Raw genomic sequence first — 14,514 nt, 5'->3', positions numbered from 1 at the left:
ATATCTGTCTAAACTGAGTGCGGGTTCCTTTTCCACTGAGGGCCCAGCGAGCTTGTTGCCTTTTACGTCATCTCCCACATTATTAAACGTAAGTGACGTGTGAATCAGTTACTATCTATCCATCCATCCATTTTCCAAACCGCTTATCCTACTGGGTCGCGGGGGTTCCGGAGCCTATCCCGGAAGCAATGGGCACGAGGCAGGGAACCACCCAGGATGGGGGGCCAGCCCATCGCAGGACTCACTCACACACCATTCACTCACACATGCACACCTACGGGCAATTTAGCGACTCCAATTAGCCTCAGCATGTTTTTGGACTGTGGGGGGAAACCGGAGTACCCGGAGGAAACCCCACGACGACATGGGGAGAACATGCAAATTCCGCGCACACGTGACCCAGGCGGAAACTCGAACCCGGGTCCCAGTTACTACTATAACAAAAAATTAACGAAAACCTTCAGACATCCCCCTTGGTAGTCTTTCACCATAAGTAAAATGGTTCCATGTTCCTAATTTTTTTGCTCAGGAAGAAAACGATAAAACTATTGTTTCATGTCAGAAATAAGTATTCTATGACCTTTTTTATATCGAACTTTACATTTAGTAATACAAGCATTTTTTGTGTTGCCTAACGGGTATAACTTTTTAACGGGATGTTTCTCAGAGGATGTCACGAATCATGTGACTTTCAGATCAGTCAGAAAGCGTTATGAAAAAACGTCGCATTAGTCATCTGTATTGTTTTTCACCGTGCAGTAAACTTATTCGTTATCACCCAGATTTTCGTAAGTAGCAGTTTTCTCATTCATATTCGCGTAAAAAAAAAACACGAAAATATCACTATTCTGGCTACTCTTGTAAGCAGTTACATATCGATTTTTTTTTCTTTCATTTTGGTTTCGTCTTACTATGCTGAGAAGCGAACCGATGTCAAAATTAGGGATAAAGAACCGAAGGTAACCGAATGTCACCTAAAGTTAGTTTACGATAAAATAGTAAACGTGTTTTTTGAAAGTCACATAAAAAATCACACGTGCGGCAAAAAAATCAAAAGGCCCGCCGAAATAGACCAGGAAGTGAAGTGGTTCATGCTCATTTCAGGTCATAGTGATAAAGCTACTAGATCGTAGATCTTTTTTTGTTTTAAATTGGATATTTGTTTTAAAGGGGATATGCGGCAGATATAAATGTTCTGAACTTCGTGCATATCCACTAAACAGTACGCCGCAGGGTGTCCGGGCTCTTCCTTGGAGATAGGGTGAGAGGTTCGGATATCCGGCAGAGTTTCAAGTAGAACCGCTGGTTCTCCACGTAAAAAGGAGCCATTTGATGTGGTTTGGACAGCCAGCGCGGATGCCTCCTGGGCGGCTACCCGGAGAGGTTTTCCGTGCATGTCCTACAGAGAGGAGAAAGCGGGGCGGACCCAGGACGCGCTGGAGGGATTGTATCTCTCGGCTGGCCTGGGATCGCTTCGGCATCCCCGGTGAAGAGCTGGTAGAGGTAGCTGGGGAGAGGGAGGTCTGAGTACCTCCTGAAGCTGCTAACCTAGCGACCCGAACCCCGGATAAGCGGATGGTAATGGATAGATGAATCCATAAACAGACACATCGTTTGAACTAATCAGATCATATACTTTAACACTTATTTCCAGTCACAACAATAAAATTATTAAAATCTAATAAATATGTATATTTAAAAACCGTGTGTAACGCTGTGAATGCTCAAGCTAGGTTCTGGCGCGAATACTAGGCTTCCGATTTCAGGTTTTCAGAATAAAAGTCCCGCTAATACACTGGGTTGCCCGTTAAAAATATAGAAGTTAGTTTCTGTAAAAGTGCTCAAAACACTGCCTCCACAAAACACAACTGGGTGGACATAACTAGTACGCTGGTACATTCAACTTTTAAAACGATACGTGCGACAATCGATTGTGGTTACTGTAAATGCGTGAATTTGTAAATGTGAATTTCCGCTCTTGTGAAAACTAAAATATAATCCATTTTAATCTTTATATGGTAATTCTACTTCATTTGCGGTATACAGGTTAAAATGCAAGTTTTATTCTTGTCATGGCAGCTCAAATGCGCATAAAATAAGTACGCATTTGCGCTTTTACAACCAATCGATTGTCGCACGTATCGTTTTTAAAGATAAATTCGTACTTTTGTACCAGTTATGTCCATCCCCGCACGTTACTTTGTTTGAGGATTTTTATTTATCGTTTATGGCTGTTTAAAAGTGCTCTATAAATAAACTTGATTTGATCATTATGCATGTGGATTACATAAGTACAGAAATATTTAGTAGCTAATTCCATTATGACATGATACAGTACTGTGCAAAAGCCTTAGCCCTGGGGTGGCCAGTCTTATCCACAAAGGGCCAGTGTGTGTGCAGGTTTTTGGGATAACCTTTAGGTCAGCTGTTCACACCCAGGTGTGAGGACTCTTCAGCCAATCAGTCCTCTAATTAGTAATCTAATTAGGGAGTTGCGGCAAAAAACCTGCATACCCAACGGCACTTTCTGGATAGGATTTCTCACCCCTGCTTTAGGCAGTCAAAAGAATTGTTTAAAGCTATTTATCTGAATAGTAAGTACACTTTAGCTCAGAACAAAGAGCACAATGTAGCATCGAAACACATGCAAGTTAACAAAAAAATGCTATTTCTTCTGTTTTTCCAAAAAGTTACTGATATCTTGCTGGATGGCTAGATGGACACCGCTTCGGTTCCCAAACCTCTCCTCAGGGGGCCCTCTGCCATCCCATGTGTTTATTAAGTTTCATTGCCGGCACACTTAATTAATTTAATTACTTCCAAAAGTCAATGAGATATTAATTAGCTATGCAATGTGCACTAGTGGCCAAGCCAAGAAGTACACTGGTGTGTTGGATGGTTGCTGCAAATACTGGGGTGACTTTAGTAGGGGTTTTGAAAAGGCTACACTGACACACTTTGACAGAGAAAATACCATACTTTTACACCAACATGAAGAACATTTAAGCATAATTTTCTTTGGCTGCATAAGACTTTTGCATGGTACTGAAAATAACACTGTCTATTATAAAATAAATAGTACACAAAACATAGGACATAGGATCGTATAACTGGGAATAAAATGAGAAATATTTTCAATAAATAAGCTCAGTACATATCATACTGTTGTGAAGTAACCATATCAACATTTAAACAGTAAACCTATGGTGTTTACTGATATGAGGGTTTTGCATTGTAGTTTAAAAAAAATGAAGGTGCCGTAATAATACTGCAAAATTGACTTTTCCAGACGTTACCTCTGCACCCTAAAGTGACCGAACGTCCCACCCTCCTGTACACTGCAGAGTCAAGGGAACGATGGAGCTGAGCAGCAAGAAGCTTCACCCGTTTGTTTCCGAGCTGAGGATTGTGCTCTTGGGGGAGGATGCAAACTCGGTGGGAAATTCCATCTTGGGCAGAGAGGCTTTTGAGACTGGGCCCACCTGCTCCCCAGCACCACAGCACTGTGAGAGAGCCAGAGGCGTGGCTGCAGGCAGACGTCTTGCTGTTATTAGCTGTCCGGACCTGATTACGCTCAGTCCCTTGGCACAGACTCAGGTGATAGAAAGTTGCTTCTTCCTGTCCTCTCCTGGGCCTCATGTACTTCTGGTGGTGCCGAAGCTTGACAACTTTACGAGGAAGGATTTGACGAGAGTTAAGAGAATCCTTGCATATTGGGGTGACGCTGCAGTGAATCATACAATGGTGCTTGTCTCAGATTCTGCCCATAAGAACAGTGCTGTGCAGCAGTTAATCAAAGACTGTGGAGGGCGAGTGCATGAACTCAGTGCCAGATATATGACTGAGACCAGACAGGTGGCTCAGCTTGTGGAGAAAATGGAGCAGATGGTGAGGGAGAAGGAGGGACAGTACCTCAGCCCTGAGGACTGCCAGGAGTCCAATATACAGGTGGAAGGCATGCAGGATGCCGTTCCACCTGAAAAACGAAAAAAACAGCAGGATGAAGAGATAGCTGGGAAGTCAAGCTCACATGGACAGCCGGAAAGTGTAAAATCTGGTAAGTGTTCTCATAGCTGTTTGTAGGGAATCAATAATGTTAATCTAAACCAGCGTTTCCCAGCCTGGTCTTTAGGGACCCACCTACGGTCCATGTTTTTTGTCCATGCTGGACAGTTCGCATTTTTAGATTGTCTGGGGGCCCCCAAGGACGGGGTTGGTAAACACTGATGTAAACTAGCACAACGCATCACTGGCAAGAGCCTCCCTACCATTCAGGACATCCACCTCCAGCGGTGCCTGCGGAAGACACCCGGCATCATCAGAGACCGCAGCCACCCAGCACACTAGATGTTCAGTTTGTTACTGTCTGGAAGGTGCTGTAGTAGCATGGCTGCTCGGACTACCAGACTCAAGAACTGTTTTTACCACCTGGCCATCAGACTCTAACTCCAACACTTAAAACTGTAAAACCCATTTATTGGAATTACGTGCAATTATTCTCCAATGTGCAATTATTGATATTACATCACTTTTTCAATGTGCAGTACTGGCGCTCTCACTGCCCCCTCCCACCCCCACTCCTCCACAAACACAGACATTACCTTATGACTTTGTAATTGTAATATAAATTTGTAATTCTTAGTTTTATTTCATCATCTTGTCCTCCAATACCGAGTGACTAGTTTTCCTATGTATCCTCTTGTCCAGTGCAGTTCATTGTAATGTTGACCCTGTGGTATCATACAGTTGTGTTCAAAATAATAGCAGTCCGACATCACTAACCTGATCCATCACTGGTTTTGGTAAAAAAAACATTTTCTACTTTTTTCTACATGGCAAATAATTTGCATAGTAGGTGTCGTGGAATAATTGAAAACCAATAGACATGACATGCATGCTGCTGGTTCTGTGTAATTGAACCATTAATTGAAAGGGGTGTGTTGAAATTAATAGCAGTGTGAAGTTTGAATTACCTTACTAATTTATCTGTGAAAAAACAGGTGTCAATTACAGCCCTTATTTAAGGAAGGAAGGCAGCAATTGTACATGCTGGTTATAGTGCATTTCTCTCAGAAAATCTCAGTAAAATGGGTCGTACCAGACATTGTTCAGAAGAGTAGCGTACTTTGATTACTTTGAAAAGTTGTTTGGAGAGGGGAAAACATATAAAGAAGTACAGATATTGATAGGCTGTTCAGCTAAAATGATCTCTAATGCTTTAAAATGGCAACCAAAACCTGAAAGCCGTGGAAGAAAAAGGAAAACTACCAATCGAATGGATCGGAGAAAAGCCAAGATGGCAAAGACTCAGCCAATGATCAGCTCCAGGAAGATCAAAGAAGATCTAAAGTTATCTGTGAACACTGTGACCATTAGAAAAGGTCTATGTGAAGCCAAGCTACTGGCAAGAAGCCCTCGCAAAGTCCCATTGCTGAAAGAAAGACACGTACTGAAGAGGTGATTTGCCAAAGAACACATTTACTGGCCTAAGGAGAAATGGCGCAACATTTTGTAAACTGATGAAAGCAAGATTGCTCTTTTTGGGTCTAGGGGCTGCAGACAGTTTGTCAGATGTCCCCCAAACACTGAATTCAAGCCACAGTACACTGTGAAGACAGTGAAGCATGGTGGTGCGAGCATCATGATATGGGGATGTTTCTCATACTACAGTGTTGGGACTATTTATTGCATACCAGGGATCATGGATCAGTTTAAATGCATTAAAATACTTGAAGAGGTCATGTTGCCGTATGCCAAAGAGGAAATGCCCTTGAAATGGGTGTTTCAGCAAGACAACAATCCCAAACAAACTAGTAAAAGGGCAACATCTTGGTTCCAGACCAACAAGATTGACGTTATGGAGTAACCGGCCCAATCCCCGGACCTTAATCCAATAGAAAACTTGTGGGATGACATGCTGTGTCTGAGGCAAAACCAAGAAATTCTGAAGAATTGTGGATCATCCTGGGCAGGAATACCTGTTCACAGATGCCAGAAGTTTGTCGACTCCATGCAAAACAGATGTGCAGCAGTTCTCAGAAACCATGGATATACAACTAAATATTAGTTCTGTGATTCAAAGGGAAACTAAATCTTGCGTTTTTTTTTTCTTTTCAGTTTACACAGTGAATGTTTGAGTTTGTAAAGATAAATTAATTGAAATTGAAACTAACTTGATGACAGGCTATAAATTTGCTTGCTGTTATAAGTCAATAATTAAAATATTGTTCATTGTTATATTCATGTTAGATGATACCATCACATGGTTATGCTGAAGTTTTTGTGTTGTGAATCCGCAGGTTCTTCCTCTGCCGAGGATTTGAAGCAAGACATCTGGACCTTACCAGAGTACAAGACCTGCCTTCCGGTAACCTGTGGGAACGAGAACGGGATTCTTTACCGAGACAAACTGGCTTTAGGTGAGGGGTCATGGGGGAAGAGGGGCAGGGTGGGTTACAGATGAGTATAAAAGGGTTAGCCATGCTGCTCTACAAAAGAGGACAGATTCCTGCTACCATCGTCAACAGGAGAGCTGTCAGGCTGCAATATGCCCCACCCCTGTGTGTGTGAACCTCACCCCATATGTGTTTGGGTTCCCTTCTGGTATTTACTGGAACTCAACTATCAAAATTCAGCTTCAGTGTCTTTTTAAAGATAACATTAAAAAAGAATCACATAGCCTGGGAAAATAAGTAGCCCAAGTACTGTTAGTGATTGACTGGGAATGGAAATCTTTAATAATAATTGATACTTTATTGATCCCCGTAGGGAAATTGTCTTTACACCTCCCTCAACTTGCTCTTTTTTCATAGAGTAAGTTATTTTTGCGAAGGACCTGGGGGTTAAGGGCCTTACTCAAGGACCCGCAGGTTGAGGCTGGGTTTGAACCTGTGACCTTCTGATTACAGGCACACAGGCTTAGCCCACGGAGCCACATCCTGCCCCCCCAAAAATTAATTTTTATTATTATTATTGTATTATAACTCACAAAATCTTTAGGATAGACAGTGATTTTGTGTCTGTGTGTGAGTACAATCTGAATCGTATATCCAGTCTGAATATCAACAATTTAGCCGCATTGATTCAAAACCCCCAGTCTGACTCAAATTTAGAAGGAAATCAACCAAAAAACAATAAATCTGTAAATCGAAAGACCCATCAAATCACATCAAATCAAAAATTCCATCTTTTTGTATCATATCATAGACCATTACCTACAGTCGATGCATGTCGTACCATATGAATGGGAGATAAACATGACTAATTTGCACAACGTTACCTTATGATTAGAAAGGACAATATTTTATATTTCTTTTTATTTGAGAGCTCAACATGGTGAGTCCTGTCATTTACTTCCATTCTGCTGTTTATTTTAGCTTGAGAAACTGAAGCAATCGTATCAATCAGTGAAGAACTAACTAAAAGTATTAGTGTCTCATAGTTCTCATAGCTAGAAGAGAATTTTATATAAAAGCAAAAGTGCTGTTAGTGTCTGTTTTACCATGTAAAATCATCGGCCAGTAGTATCGGAAGGTCTGCCTGCTTAGAACCAGCATTAGAGGCAAATTTTTTCTATTGGTTGAGCCATCATGCTGATGTGCTGTTTTGATGAGCTGCCAATTTTGCTGTGTGACTCTGTGAGGGTCCGTCACTCTAGGGTGTCACCGTGTGTGTTCTAGGGGAGACCTGTATCCTGGTAGGAACACGCTGGTTCACTCCCCCTGGGTTTGAGGTGTTCGGTGGAAAGAAGAGTTCCAAGAACTGGAAGAAAAGCATTCTGTGCGAAGACACCACTCTGCATGAACTGATCCAGGTTAGCGGGCTTGGAGTGACCTTCTCCAACACACAGCGATGTCTACATTCATATCTGTTTGTCTCATACTCTGCTGCTGGACTAATCAGTTTGGTCCAGATCATGCTAGTACTCACTTTCTGTGTTTCACACTGTCTACACAGGATGGTCATTTGAAGACCTTTCCTCGATGGCGTGTAGATCCCAGTCAACATGAGCAGGTAGTGAATCCTTCCCACACGGTTTACTGTATGCTGCTTTCACCTCATTACACATACAGTTCTGAGCCTACTTGCGTTTAGTCTTTGCTGTTCTGGAATGCTTGTCACATGACACGGTCAAGAACTAGCATAAGCAAGCTGGAGGACCAAGAATTGCAGCTAGTGATGATCCCAGTTTCACCATATCCCATGTAGGATGACCATCAGTGTTCATCTCCCAGTCCAGAAGGCAGAATGAGGGGTCGGTGCTGCTAGAATGCAGCTGTCGCAGACTCCAAGCTGCCGAGGGCTTGGTTTCGGAATATAGGGGAAGGTTTCAAGAATCCAAACTAGATTGCTGGGGACAAAGTGAATTTTAGGGGATCTGTTACCACGCTTATGGCCAGAAGGTTACAGGTTCTGGGGTGGAGTTTGAGGATTGGAGGAAATATGTAAGAGGAAAAAAAATGGCGACCCGTTCAAGAATCGGTGTTCTGCTGGAATAGAGGCTGCCTGTGCTCTTAGTCACAGTTGCCCTGGTACCTGTCAGTCTGCTAACTGATGGTCCCTGGCAGAGGTGGGCAGTTCTGGTCCAGAGAGTAAAATTCCAGACCAAGATTTTGTCTCAGCCAACCAGTTGAGTACTCTCTGACTGTGACTCTTTTTATACCTAACTGGTTGGTTGAAGGGGCGGCATGGTGGTGCAGTGGTTAGCACTCTTGCCTCACACCTCTGGGACCCAGTTTCGAATCTCCGCCTGGGTCACATGTGTGTGGAGTTTGCATGTTCTCCCCATGTCGTCGTGGGGTTTCCTCCGGGTACTCCGGTTTCCTCCCACAGTCCAAAAACATGCTGAGGCTAATTGGACTTGCTAAATTGCCCGTAGGAATGCATGTGAGAGTGCATGGTGTGTGAGTGTGCCCTGCGATGGGCTGGCCCCCCATCCTGGGTTGTTCCCAGCCTCGTGCCCATTGCTTCCGGGATAGGCTCCGGACCTCCCGCGACCCAGTAGGATAAGCGGTTTGGAAAATGGATGGATGGATGGATGGTTGGTTGAAACAAAATCTTGGTCTGGACTTGTACTCTTTGGAGCTGATCTACCCACCTCTAGTTCCTGGTTTTGTGTCCTCTGTTCTGTGCGGTACAGTTTACACGTCATTGTCACCGATGTGAGCCCTGCTGTCAGGCACAGGGGCTGGCATAAGCAGATCCTCGTCAGCCTCTGCTGTGGTGCATTAAATCATATTTGTGTCTTTCCTCAGGGCAGGAAGAAGTCACCCACCCATCGCCGCTCGCGAAGCTTGTCACCAGGTTGGGTTTCATTCTGCTGTTAGACTTTTCATTACATCGTAAGATGTTAGATTATCTGTGTGGCATCTTTGTTTTTCAACATCAGTGCAACGTGTTTCCTATGAGGAAAAAGCCTTCACTTCTGAGAGGGAGCCATTATCCCTGTGTTCATTAACAAATGTTTTAGACTTCAGAGAGGAACCCATGCAGGTGAAAGACAATGGAGATGATAATGAAAATGCAGAACAGCAGAAAGAGGTAGATCTGTCAGCCTTTAAGGGGAACCTCCTTACAGTCACTTGTGGGTCCTCTCAAGGGATTCTACATAAGCATCGCTTCGCCACTGGTAAGTGCACGTACGTGTGTTTTTGTATGTCTGTCTGAGCACAGGATAATGTCATAACATATATATCACAGAACCTTTAAGTGTTCAAACTCCTTGAGTCCGGTTGTGTGAAATTGCAAAAATGTGCCAAAGGACCTGACAAGACACCAAATCATAGCTCAGCAATATTATTAATAAAAAAGCACAATTTCAGATTCAGCGGCTTAGACATGAACATTTTGAACACGATACCAAATACCAAACTAAATATTTGGCCAACCCAAACAAAATAAAGAAAAATCAATTATACCAGCAATAAAGAACTCGTCAGGGCCGACCATGTATTCATCCAAAGAAATATTCAATGCATTTCTGGAATTTTACATAAAATTATACACCGCTGTTAAATAGCCAAGTCAATCAGATATCACCTCCTTCCTTGATACCATAGATTACCTCAACTAAATAAGGACCAACTAGATGAATTAGACAAAACACTAACGGCTAAGGAACTCCGTGTTGCACTCAGTGAAATGCCAAATGATAAAGCTCCAGGACCTGATGGCCTACACACACTTTGAGAATATAATCTCGCCACTATTTTTCAAAATGGTGTTTGACATCAAAGACAATTCCAAAATCCATCAACACGACATCGACATCACAGTACAAATAAAACCCAACAGAGACCCAACCCCTTGCTCCAGTTACCGCCTTCTCACTCATCAGCACAGATCTCAAAATTATTAGTAAAGCATTTGCCACCCTACTTGAAACAGTAAACCCATCATTAATACATCCAGATCAAACTGGATTCATCAAAGGTAGACATTCATCAAATAATATGTGCAGATTCTATCTCAAAACAAAACAAACTGGAAGCAGTAAATTTATCCCTAGATGCAGAAACGGCATTCATTTATATGTTGCGATACCTAGGATGGCGAATAGTGCCATATTGTTTTGGACAACAAAGAGCATCTGACTTTGTGCTTGTCTACTGGTCCCTTCCAGACAATTCAGGAAAGTGCATACGAACAGAAAACAAGTGGCTGACCCCTGTGGGTTTTGTGAAGCAGGAGCTAAAGTTGACTGACCCCAACTGGATGAAGAGCATCTTGTGCTTGGGGATCCCACTCAAATTTCTCATTAAGGTGAAGAAGACAAAACCACAAGAATTGAGATATAAGAGGAGGTGGGATTGGGAGGAGGATGAGGAGAGCAGTGAGCTTTAAGAACCCACAGGAAGTCTCATACATGTCATCATTTGGACATCTTCTGCTGTATGAAGGGGTCTGACATTGAGGAGCCTGAAAACTTGATTTGTTTTGTTGTTTGTTTCCGCTCTGCAGAAGCAGGTCTTGGTCTTGCACTCCCTGCTTTGCGAATGCCGTTTCTGTAGCACTGAGGAGGACGATTTGGTAAGGTGTTTCACTGTCATGGCAACTCTCTATCTGCACAACAGGTCAACTGTCTGACAAAGGATTGTTAATTGGAACAATGTAGTTGGCAAACCTGCACATTCCACATTAGAATGTTGCCATTGAATGATCTGAGGCATATAATTATGGCATCTGTATGAAAGATTTCTCAGACTTTTAATGGCAGTTAAAACTGAGCACCATTAGGCAACATGAGGCTGATTCTGACAAAGACTGGTTATTGTCAAAATAAAAGCAGGTAAAGCAGTGAGCATCTTCGTGCTTTAACAAAGAGCCGTGCCAATGGACTAAACCCACTCTTTTGAACGTCTTATGTTGGATGTCTTACTGTGTGTCCTCCACGAGGTGCAGAAGAACCAGGAGAACGATGACAATTGCTTCATATGCGATGACGATGACGAATTGGTGTGCTGTGACTCCTGCCCCCGCTCCTTCCATCATAAATGCCACATTCCCACACTGGATGTTGAAACACTGGGGTAGGCATCGCCTGCTGATGCATCAGAGAGGTTAATTTGTTCAAGTTCACCCTCTGTGGTAAACCATAAGTTTATCATTTACTGTGTTTCATTTCTTTGATTATGATAATGACAGTTTAACTAGTACTTAGCCCTGCTGTCTTTGCAATGGTTCTTTTCACTGTCACTCTGTGTCCCACCACCTGGGCCAGCTAATGCAATGGAAAAAAAAGGGCTTGACTCAGCTTCGGTGTCTATGATTCTGTTTACCTACCGCCCACACAGGGACGAATGGATATGTACATTTTGCGTGATGAAGTCCAGTCAGAAGTGGCACTATCCTGCACAGATGTCCTATGAAACAGCCCTGCAAAAACCCATCGCAGACTATGTGCTGGTAAAACCAACATGTTTCAGTGTTCCAATGTTTCATGATCTCTGCAAGCTGTCATTCTGTTGTTTAGGGCTAGTTGGCTAATTATGCATTTTACTCGTGTCTCAATCACATTGTAGCATTGCCATTACCTCCTCCTGTTTCTCTACGAGGAACACCAGAAGCTCTGTTATATGGTATGTCTGTCTGTCCCCATCTCCATGCCTTTGTGTCACCGACGGCTGCATGAATAAACTTGTTCTTCTATGTCAGTCTCTAAGCATCATCTGCCTTCATGCCAGGTGAAAGGCTGCAAGGACGTCCGTAAAAAGCCCACGTGGTTGGACAAGGTTGTTAATGCGCTGCAAAACAACCACTACTCTGCGGTTGGTGATTTTGTGTCTGACATTCAGCTCATTTTCAGCAACTCCTCCTCATCCAGCTGGGTAAGATGGCTTGAAGGAGCAAGTAGATTTTTAAAAACAGCATTTTTTCACTGTGGCATAAAATTTCATTTTGGCTCATTATGCAAACAGGAACAGAAGTTTAGGACAAAGTATATAATAGCCTGACTTTGTTGCTTTTGGTTAATTGAAGATATATTAAAAATAGGCATATTTATTTTCTTTTTTCCTCAGGGTACCTTTGGTGAGCCAGGAGCCAAGCTCAAGGATACATATGAGGAAGAGTTGCGAAAAATCTTCAAAATTCAGCTGAATTGCTAATGGTGATTTATAATTTGTAGCTGTTTAACACCGACAGGATTCATGGTGTTCATGTGTTTCTTTTAATGACAGCAGTCAATATAACAACTGAACTAAACATCAGAACATTTCTTTTTATGACAATTACCCACAAAGTTTGCAGCTTTTTGATTTTATTTTCTGTATAGTGCCAGATCTCAACAGAAGTCATTTAAGGTTACCTTTCCTAGAGAACAGGTTTGTACATTGTCCTTTTATTAAACAAACTAAATACCCTTATGTTATTTATCTTATTTACACACAGCAGACACGTGTGCGCACACACAGGTGGATCCTTAAGTATCAATAAAATATCGTCAGCATATAGTATTAACTTGTGTTCCTTCCCTGACATTTTTACTCCTTCAGTGTCTGGGTTCATTCTAATCATGGCTGCCAATGGTTCCAGAAAAATTGTAAATAATAGTGGAGAAAGAGGACACCCCTGACGAGTTCCCCTTGTTACCTTAAAGTATGATGAGATTATACTGTTTGATTATGCTGTTGGCTTTCTCTGCATCCAGGGAAAGTACTGCTGCTGCGAGGGTTTGGGCAGATGAGTACTGCACCACATAAGGTGTATCAATCCTCTCATGTCAGATGAAGATCTGCCTATGACAAATCCCACTTGATCCATATGAATAATGCTTGGTAATACTTTTTCTAAACATGTAGCTAAAATTTTTGACAAAATTTTACTATCTACATTAATGAGCCTCACGGGCCGGAAATTGGAAGATGGATCAGTCACATCTCGGTCTTTTTTAGGAAGTAGCGAGATTAAAGCTTCATGAAGGGTGTCAGGTAATAATCCCTTTTCAAGAGATTCTAAATATACATTTGTCAATATAGGTGTTACTATATCCATATGTTTCTTGTAATATTCCACCGGAAATCCATCCGCACCTGGAGATTTTCCTACTTTCATAGATAATAGAGCATCTCTAACCTCCTTCTGAGGTACTGGTGTGTCTAACACTGACCTGTTCTCATCTCGTCTGTGGCAAGTTCAACTTGGTAAAAAACTACTGAAAGTCCTCCTGGTTTAGAATAGTTTGTGATGTATAAAGATGTTCATAAAACTGTCTAAACACCCCATTTATTTCTTTCTTGGTAGACACCAGCATGTCCCCACTTCTTATAGCAGGGATTATATTACAAGCATCCTGCTGTTTGAGTTGTCGAGCTAATAACTTGCCTGCCTTCTCCCCTCCTTCATAATACTTCGTCCTTAACCTGAAAAGCACGTGCTCCACCTTTTTGTTGTATATTCTGTACAATTGTATTTTACATTTACACAGATCTTCATACTTTTTTTCAGAATATGATCTTGCTAACACATTTTCCAGCAAACAGATTTTACCTATTATTACCTACCTGTTGTTTTAGATGCCTCCCACACTGTTGCCAACTTCTCTGTTGATCCTATATTAAGCTCAAAAAATAACTTCAGGTCCTTAGCCAGAAAACCACTGAACATTTCATCCTGTAGCATTGTGGTATTCATCCTCCATCTTCCCCTTCCCTTTGCTTCAGTATTAAGGTTAATATTCATTTCAACTGACGCATGATCCGATGAAGAACCAATGCAGTGCATAGAACCAATTTTGCAAGCCATGATCTGTTCAACCATGGGCTTTGAAATCAAAAAATGATCTATCCTGGAGTGTGACGTGTGGCAGTGGAAAAACAAAGTATACTGTCTTTCATTTGGGTATATCAATTGCCAAATATCAACTTGGGTCATGTCTTCAATTAGCACGTTTATAGCAGCCCTATCTCTAGGTATTAAGGTCTGTTAATTCAAACTTGGATTGAGAGTATCCTCTATAAACTGATTAAAATCCCTTCCTAAAGTGATGTGTCCATCTTTATTCCCCAGCAGCTTGTT

General features: G+C 42.1%; 1 protein-coding gene across 4 annotated transcripts; it reads left to right on the top strand.

Moving 5' to 3' along the window:
• The first annotated feature begins 666 nt into the window (after positions 1 to 666).
• LOC125718290 (uncharacterized) lies at positions 667 to 14,479 on the top strand. 4 transcript variants are annotated; one of them, XM_048992039.1, is made up of 14 exons: positions 667 to 788; positions 3,290 to 4,057; positions 6,300 to 6,419; positions 7,680 to 7,813; positions 7,957 to 8,013; positions 9,255 to 9,303; positions 9,470 to 9,628; positions 10,622 to 10,761; positions 10,960 to 11,028; positions 11,401 to 11,528; positions 11,793 to 11,904; positions 12,021 to 12,077; positions 12,183 to 12,326; positions 12,519 to 14,479. In XM_048992039.1, the coding sequence occupies exons 2-14, from the start codon at positions 3,358 to 3,360 to the stop codon at positions 12,603 to 12,605; spliced, it is 1,956 nt and encodes a 651-aa protein (XP_048847996.1). In that variant the 5' UTR covers positions 667 to 788; positions 3,290 to 3,357; the 3' UTR covers positions 12,606 to 14,479. The 4 variants fall into 4 exon arrangements, with proteins under 4 accessions (XP_048847996.1, XP_048847999.1, XP_048848000.1 ...); XM_048992042.1 differs by having other exon boundaries at positions 674 to 788; positions 3,345 to 4,057; XM_048992043.1 differs by lacking the exon at positions 667 to 788 and adding an exon at positions 828 to 1,578 and having other exon boundaries at positions 3,345 to 4,057.
• The last annotated feature ends 35 nt before the right edge of the window (positions 14,480 to 14,514 follow it).

The sequence above is a fragment of the Brienomyrus brachyistius genome, chromosome 22 (genome assembly GCF_023856365.1).
Source record: "Brienomyrus brachyistius isolate T26 chromosome 22, BBRACH_0.4, whole genome shotgun sequence".
NCBI lineage: Eukaryota > Metazoa > Chordata > Actinopteri > Osteoglossiformes > Mormyridae > Brienomyrus > Brienomyrus brachyistius.
The sequence above is the reverse complement of the archived record's forward strand: the minus strand, read 5'-3'. Positions and strand labels throughout refer to the sequence as shown.